Below are 8,790 nucleotides of genomic sequence, written 5' to 3' on the forward strand. Positions count from 1 at the left end.
CAAGTGGACGCTTATGAGGGTCATAGGTTGTTGTATCTTTGAGGGTAGGACGCCATACAACCTTGCTACATCGAGACATTGTCTCCAAGGGGCTATATCTACTCTTAAGGATAATGATGACACGCCTCAACCTAAAACTATTATTATACTCAAGTATCAATGGAGACCAACTTCTACATCCCAAAAGTTGGTTATGGGCATAAACAACCTTACTATAATGAATGTAAGATTAGGGATGAACCCCTCACCCAACCTTATCTTAGACAATCCAAAATACCTATAATGACCATGTCACAATTATAATAATGAATGACACAAGGAATATAAATTAATTAAAAATAAAATATTAACTTAATAGCAAAGAACCTTCATGTTAGGTTACGTTGGATCCCTAGCAAAGAATTTAGTTGTCTATAGTCATCTTAGAAACAAACAATATACTTATGATCATAAAATTCAAAGTTTGAATTAAGATAGAAAAACCCTTAGATGACTCCACTGTAGTTGAGCTCCTCCAATAAATCTTGAAGGCTATGAACTATCAAACTAGGGAATATGTGAGTTGAGCGCTTTTAAGATATCAAACAATATGCTGAGGCTCTGCCAAAAGTTGGTAGAAAAGATGCATCTATAGACAAATGAAAAAGAGGTGGCCAGCTGCTAGGGTTAAGAGAAAAGATAGGAATTAAATCCATCTGGAATAGGGAGTTTGTTCTCCTATTTAGATTAGGATTTGACCTTCGATGCACATTCATTGTCCAAACTAAACTGAAACCTAACAGAAAAAAGTTGACTTATAATAGACTTAGGTGCCCTTAAACTGCCCAAGAATCGTCTAAAAGCTTGCTTACCAAGAATGGTAACTTGCGATGCTAAGTTGTCAAGAATTGTGCATAATTCCAACACTAAACCACTGGTACTAAAATTGATGTAACTTCCTCTAGAAAACTCTAAATCACAAACCACAAAATTCTCCAGAAGTTAAACTTCCAAAGCTTCACAAGCATATTTGGCACATTATCTAGCTCTTCCTAAGCACGTACAATTTAATTAGTAAAATTGACCTGTATGTAACATGCAATTTCTTGACTTCCAAGTTGCTAATTACAAATTTCTACATTCTTTTCTCATTTTTATCATATTCTGCTCCTTTCAGCTCCAAATCACCCTTAGGGATGATTTCCTCCAAAACTTACACTAAACACATCAAAATGATCAATTTCATAGAAGAAACTAGTAAAAACCATAGGAATAGAATATAGAAAATAAGCATAAATATAGAGTGATAAAATATCCCCAAACCTATCTTTTTCTAGTCCTTGAGCAAAACAAAAAACAAGTTAGAAAACAAAACTAGAAGTTAATCTAGGCCACTTTCGTAGGGAAATCACAATGGCACTAAACATGTGCCACAAGCCTTTAAACCTCTAGGTATCCCTAGTAGGAGTTGTGTCTCCTTAGAGTTTACAAGTTATGATACTCATGAACGCTTACTCTCTGCAAAACAAAAACTTTAAAATACCACTTTAATCAAACTAACAAAAACCAATGTAAGCGGAAGCCTAACTCAAGACTAAAATTATGTCGTTCAAGTAAATGCACCAAGTGTTAAGTGTAGAAACAAACCTCAAAATACTTTGGCTTAAAGGCAACCATACCTCAATGTCAAGGATAGAATTTGTCTTAACTCTAGGCCTCAAAGGGAATCACTCTTATTTTCATACATAACCTAGGCTTACACTCTCATCATGCATTTGATAATAGAGTTAATGTATAGAGAAGCAAGAATTATCGCATATGAATTTTAAGAAATAAAAGCTCAATTTCTGAAAATAGACCTCTTGAAAAGAATTAAATACTAAGAATGTAGGTACATTCCTTCACCTCCAAGCAAGATGTACCAAAAGATCCCTAAGTGAAAATTTTATCATAACTTCCGAACGAAAAATCTGATATGGATTCAGCAAAAAAAATTGAAGAGGACAACATGGGCCAAATCTTCATCTTCGTTACTCGAAAAAACTGTTTTAAGTAGACGTAAACCTCACGTTATTTTAGATAGAAAAACAGAGAACTAAAAAGGAAAATGCTAAAATGAACAAAAACACACAAAAAGGTCAATTCCACACCCCCAAACCTAAACTAAACATTGTCCTTAAAGTGTAAGGCAAAGATAGAATGCAAACATTGGTACCGAATCCACGACTCTCGAGGGGTCTTCAAAGTAAAGTTTTAAGCGATTCCCATTGACTTTAAACTTATACCCAATCCTCTTGTTCTCAATTTTGACCATACCATAAGGAAACACTGGCTTCATTGTGAATGGACCCATCCATCTGGACCTTAATTTACTTGGAAAAAGCTTCAAACATGAGTTACAAAGCAAAACTTTCATACCCAGTGTAAAGTTGAATCGCTTTATGATGATAGAGCTTGGTCCTTTCCTTATAGATCTTCCCATTTTCATAGGCTTCATTCCGTAGCTGATCTAGTTCACTCACTTGCATCTTCCTCATGTCTCCAGCCTTCATCTCAAAATTCAGTCGCTTAATTGCCCAATAGGCCCTATACTCCAATTCAACCGGTAAACGGCAAGCCTTGCCAACAACAAGTTGATATGGGCTCATACCAATAGGAGTCTTATATGTTGTGCGATAGGCCCAAAGAGCGTCATTCGATTGCAATGCCCAATCCTTTTCTTGTGGTTCCTACGGTCCTCTCCAAGATTGTTTTGATTTGCCGGTAGCTTACCTCGACTTGTCCCAATGTTTGAGGGTGGTAAGGAGTTGCTACCTCATGGGTGATATTGTACTTTTTCAACAAATGCATCAAAAGATTTATTGCAAAATTGACCCTCCCCATCACAATTTTGCTATCATTAGTCTTGGTCACAATCGCTTCAATCCACTTAGGCACGTAATCAATAGCAATAAGGATATAATTGTACCCATAAGATGATGGAAACGGACCCATGAAGTCTATACCCCAAACGTTGAATAATACCACTACCAGATTGCTTGTGAGCGGCATCTCACTCCTCTTGCTTATGTTCCCATATATTTGGTACCTGTCACAATGAGCAACAAAATTACACACATCTTTGAATAAGGTAAGCCAAAGGAATTTAGATTGAATAACTTTAAAAGCAGTCTTTTTACCACCAAAATGTCCTCCACAATTTAATTCATGACTAAATTTTAATATACTTTGCTGCTCAGATTTTGGGACACAACGCCTTATTATTTGATCAGGACAATGCTTAAATAAATAAGGTTCCTCCCAAAAACAATGCTTAACCTTAGTTAAATAATTACCAATATCTGCATACCATGGCTCTTCTCCATGCGCATGCAAAGAAGAGTTGTTCATGAGGAAAAGCCTCGAGGATGGGTAGGATATCACCATAGCCAGCCACTACAAGTGATCCGCTACTACATTCTCGCTCCCTTTTTCGTCCCTAATTTCCAAATTAACCTAGGCTTGACATCCTTTTTGGTTAGCAAATATTTCAACGTCGCATAATCAAAATAGGTAATAATATTATTAGAGCCACTTAAATAAGAGAGCAGTATAGTTGTTCAGTATAAGAGCAGTGACAAAAATTTAACCTCTCTCTAAAATGGGAGCTTCTCTCTCTAAAATGGGAGCACCCTCACCACAGTGTGAGAAAAAAATTTCATACCAAAATCTGGCCTGTGAAATTCAAGCAAGCTTGTCAAACAAGGAAAGGGCTAGAGTCATAAAGGAGATCAATCTTTTTGGAAAGAAATCCAAAGATGAGAGGCAGATCTCTAACACTTGTAGATCCGGAGTGGACTAGTCAGTGGGGAGAGCAAATGTTGCCCAACCACTGGGCTCAAGAGGAGTAATGGTGAGTGTTGGTTACCTGATGTTGTTTCTATGGAAAGTATTTCTGGTCATTTGGTTTCATTGCTGGGTCTATTCAAGACAACAAACAATTTCTCTTTTCCTGGAGCCTACTCGCAAGCCTAGTAGTTCTTAGAAAGTTGCTTTCCCAAAAACAACAAAATACCGGCCAACAAACAAACACTTGTAAGAAATCTTCCCTATCTGTTTCATGCTTTGGAGGACTATGGTATAAGATGGTAGAAGCTCGTGCGGAAGATCTAGTAATAAGGTTGGAGGAATCACTGGGAATATTGAATCTAGAGAGTGGGCCAAAACTGGCATGAGCAATCATAGCAGGGAAAATCCCAAACAGAGGAGCCATAAAAACCATTCTCCAGAATGCGTGGGCTATATTTGGAGAAGCAAAAATTTCTCACATTAAGGATAATCTTTTCACTGTGGTGGTCCAAGATGAAGGCATGGCTGACTAGATTATCAATGATGGTCCCTGGTCTGTAATGGGGTTCTGTTTCAATGTTCAACGTTGGCCAAGTAAAATGGTCATTGAGGAACTCCCGCTCCATAAGGTGGCTTATTGGATTCAAGCTCATGGGATCCCTTTGAATCTACTCACTGCAGGGAACGCTCTAGAGATTGGTGAAAAGTTGGGAGAGGTTAAAGAAGTTGAAGACCCTTGGGAGAAAGGCTCCAAAGGCTTTTTACGAATAAGAGTTATGATTGATGTCAACAACCCCTCCCTCAAGGGTTCTGGCTTCCTCGTGCTGAAGGACAGGATACATGGGTGGAATTTAAATTTGTGCGGCTGTCGAATTTCTGTTTTATCTGTGGCAAGCTTGGTCATCTCCAGAGGAGTTGCAGGTCTAGTGTATGTCAGTTGGGGAACTCAGAACAAACAGCCTATGGTGAGTGGATGAAAACCAGAGCAATCCGAGACAGTAGGGCTCCAGTCAGCGTACATGTTCCAAGAGGAGTTCGAAGGAGAGTGGGTCAAACAAGGGTGGTCAGACCAGGGGTTCTGGTGGCCCGTGTAGCCCAGTTTGGAGATGAAAGCAATGACATGTCCCATATCACACAACTACTAGCTCCCATAAATCAAGCAGGTTTGGAAAATGTGCTGACACAACAGGGGAATTCCCATCACTGCCATACGGTTGATGCTACGGATCCTTCCGCAACCAGCTCAAGTCATCTAAGATGTGTGTCAAACACAAAAGGTAAAAAAGTTGCTTATCCCTCAAATTTAAATACTGAATTGCAAATTTTCAACTGGAACTCTGAGGGTGGCAGAGCAGACATTACTGAGGGAAGGAAAATGGTTATTTTAGTAAACGAGAACTGCCCAAGTCATTGGCCTTGGCCCACAGGGAGAGTAGGACCCATCCCTTTTGAGGAGAGACTAAAATGGGCAAAGACCCAAATTGCATTTGGAAAACACTATGTCACTGATTGGGTTGTAACGGGTCCACTAGAGATTAGGCAAAATGAGGAGACCTTGGGCCTCACAAATGAGACTTCTATTGAGCTAGTTTTAATAGCCCGTTTGACACTATTCCCACCTCTGCATACCAGATCCACCATAAAGAAGTTGATGAGGCCTTTGTCAGGATGAGGCTTAAAAGAGATGTCAATCCAAGGTGGCAAAAGAGTAAGAACGAAGTTAAAAAGGGCAAAGCCTCAAAGCGAGAGGCAAGAGACAAGGAAAATTCTAAAAGGAAACCAAAGATTGCGGAGGAACTTCTCAAGTACAAGGAAGCCAAAGTATGCAGTGGAATCAAAGAGGTTCTCACAACAGGATTTCTCTGAGGAGGGATTAACTGATATCCATGTTGGTGTGGCGAATGAACTAGGTGAGGGAAGATCTTTGAGATGAGAAGATGAGATTATTGAATTGGAAAAGGGCGGTGGCGGTTGGCCAGCAACAGCCGCCAGATCGCCATGAGTTACTTATCTTGGAATTGTCAGGGGCTTGGGTCGAACCTGACAATTCGATCTCTAAAGGAGATCATTAAAAGAAACAGACCCTCTATTGTGTTTTTTATGGAAACAAAATCGAAACACAATAGACTGAAGAAGATTAGTCAGGAGATGGGATTTCCCAAAAGCTTTTGTATGGATCCGCATGGACATGCTGGTGGTTTGGGGCTTTGGTGGGACAACAGTGTGGAGGTTCAGATTCTGGATTCTTCAAAATATTTAATCGACACTGAGGTAAAGGATAAAGGTGGGGAAAGAAGTTGGTGTATCTCCTGGATATACAGTACCCCCTATAATGAAGAGAATAGTGATTTCTGGAGATGGATAGTAATTGCTTGCATCCTGGAGTGCTACTGTGGATGTGTATTGGGGACTTTAACGAAATAATTTGGGAATTTGAAAAAAAAAAGGGGAAGGGCCTTTAATCACAAAAATAGAAGATATCTCCAGGATTTTATGAATCAGGTGCAATTTATGGATATGGGGTTCTCAGGGCAGGCGTATACTTGGAGAGGGCGCAGGGCAGAAGGGGTGTTGATCCAGGATCGTCTTGATAGAGGGCTGATTAATTCAAACTGGCAGGAGCTTTGGCCATGTTCTATAGCTATTCATCTTCCGAGTGTGGGCTCGGATCATTGTCAAATTCTGATTTTAACCGAAGGAAGACAGGAAAAGGTGTCTCGTCCTTTCAAATTTGAAGCTCATTGGGTCACTGACCTAGAATGTGGAAAGGTCATTCATAGGAGCTGGAATATGTGTAATAGGGGGGGTATAGAGACATGCTGGAGTAAAAAACAAAGAAGATGCAGATATGAGTTAAGGAAGTGGAGCAGAGGCAAATATCCAAATGCCAGGATGAAAGCTGAAAAGCTAACAGATGAGCTTGAGTTGTTACAACATGGCTGGGAAGAAAATGAAAGAAGAATTGAACAGATAAAATTTGAGCTTAATGAGACATGGAGAGTTTCTGGAAACAAAGATCGAGGATTCAATGGCTAAAGGCCGGAGACTCCAATACTGCTTTCTTCCACCATAGCATTCTCCAATGAAGGAGGAGAAACAGAGTTAGCAGGATTAAAGGCGTGAATGGGGTCTGAGGGAAAAATGTTAGTCAAGTTCGAATGGCTTTCGAAGACTACTTTAAAGGCCTTTTCTCAGCTGGGGGTAGAAAAGATTGGGGGAATGTTCTTGCTTTTATATCACCTGTGATAACTGGACAGATGAATGATAGCCTGTGCAATCTAGTGTTAGACGAGGAGATAAAGGAGGCTGCTTTCCAGTTGGGAGCAAACAAAGTGCCAGGTCCCGACGGATTTTTTGGAATATTCTACCATAATTATTGGGAAACAATCGAAGGGGATTTATGCAAGTTGGTCAAAGATTTTTTCAAGGGTGAATCTTCGGTTCATAGTTTAAATATGACAGAGATTGCTTTAATTCTTAAGGTCCCAAAGCCAGAAGTTGTTACTCAGTTCTGGCCTATAGCTTTATGTAACTTCTCATGCAAGATCATCTCAAAGATCCTTGCTAATCAATTGAAGCCAATTCTAGCAGAGATCATATCCCCCCAGCAGAGTGCCTTCATCCCTGGAAGACAAATACAAGACAATATTCTGATAGCACCTGAGGCTTTTCATGCCTTGAAACTTCGGAAAAAGACAAAGGTGTATGAGACGGGTCTCAAGCTAGATATGAATAAGGCCTATGACAGAATTGAGTGGGATTTTGTGAAAGAAGTGTTGCAAAAGTTTGATCGAACGTGGGTGCGCCTGGTTATGGGGTGTATCACCTCGGTTCGCTTCTCTGTGCTTTTAATGGTAAAGCTGGAATCCTCTTCAAGCCTTCTAGAGGTCTCTGACAGGGAGATCCTATTTCCCCGTATATTTTCATTCTGGTCAGTGATGTCCTATCATCAATGCTAAACAAAGCAGTGGAGAGGGGTATAGTCCAAAGGATCAAGTTTAGAGGAGACGGTCCTATTTTATCCCATTTATTTTTTGCGGATGATGCTCTTCTATTCTTAAAGGTCACTGAGGAAAATTGCACTGCCATTGAAAGGATTTTGACTTCTTATTGCCAAGCATCAGGGCAGGTGGTGAATTTTGAGAAGTCAAGTATCTATTTCAGTCGTAATACTCCTCAGCAGCTTAGGGAGAAGGTAGGGCACATATTGCATGTTAACACACTGATAACCCAGGGAAGTACTTGTGTTTACCAACGATGTGGGGAAGATCAAAGCGAGATGCGCTGAGTTTTGTGAAAGAAAGAATGTTAAGCAAAGTGGAGGGCTGGAAGTAGAAACTCCTTACTCAGGCTGGTCGGGAAATCCTTATTAAAGCTGTGGCCCAAGCAATTCCCACTTATCCCATGTCTGTGTTCCTTTTCCTAGGTGGTCTTTGCAAAGAGTTGGATGGGATGCTTGCTAAATTCTGGTGGGGGGAAAATAAGAAAACGATAAAATCCACTAGATTAGCTGGGCGGAGCTGGGAATGACAAAAATGGAGGGTGGTATGGGTTTCCGTAACATTCATGACTTCAACTTGGCTTTACTTTCAAAATAGAGCTGGAGATTGATTACTGAGCCAAATTATTTATGGGCTTTGATCATGAAAAGCAGATATTTCCCTTCGAGCAATTTTCTTCAAGGCAGCAAAGGTGCTCGTGCATCTTGGGCGTGGGCCAGCATTTTAGTGATTGTAAGGGGTTCACATTGGCAAATTTTAAATGGCACAAGAGTTAGGCTTTGGACAGATAAGTGGTTTCCTGTGTCGCATGATGGTTTTCTTCTTCTGATGGTTTGCTTCACCCTATAAATGACGAGCTTGTGGATGAAAATGACTTTGTGTCTGAAATTATAAACCCCATCACAAAAACGTGGGACTTATCGAATCTCAATGGCAGTATATCTGATCAGGATGCTCAAAGGATAAAGGCCATGCCTATTGG

At 40.1% G+C, this 8,790-nt stretch overlaps 1 protein-coding gene across 1 annotated transcript; it reads left to right on the plus strand.

Annotated features, from left to right (window-relative positions):
* Window positions 1-6,324: 6,324 nt before the first annotated feature.
* LOC148916999 (uncharacterized) lies at window positions 6,325-6,843 on the plus strand. Its single transcript, XM_089052345.1, has one exon. It carries the CDS (start codon window positions 6,325-6,327, stop codon window positions 6,841-6,843), a length of 519 nt encoding a protein of 172 aa, XP_088908471.1.
* Window positions 6,844-8,790: the final 1,947 nt, after the last annotated feature.

Source organism: Prunus mume, linkage group LG5 (genome assembly GCF_029339155.1).
Source record: "Prunus mume cultivar Tortuosa linkage group LG5, ASM2933915v1, whole genome shotgun sequence".
Classification (NCBI taxonomy): Eukaryota; Viridiplantae; Streptophyta; class Magnoliopsida; order Rosales; family Rosaceae; genus Prunus; species Prunus mume.

What these genes read in the sequence shown, in the direction of transcription:
- LOC148916999 (XM_089052345.1), top strand. Translation starts at nt 6,325, where the DNA reads ATGGGGTTCTCAGGGCAGGCGTATACTTGGAGAGGGCGCAGGGCAGAA.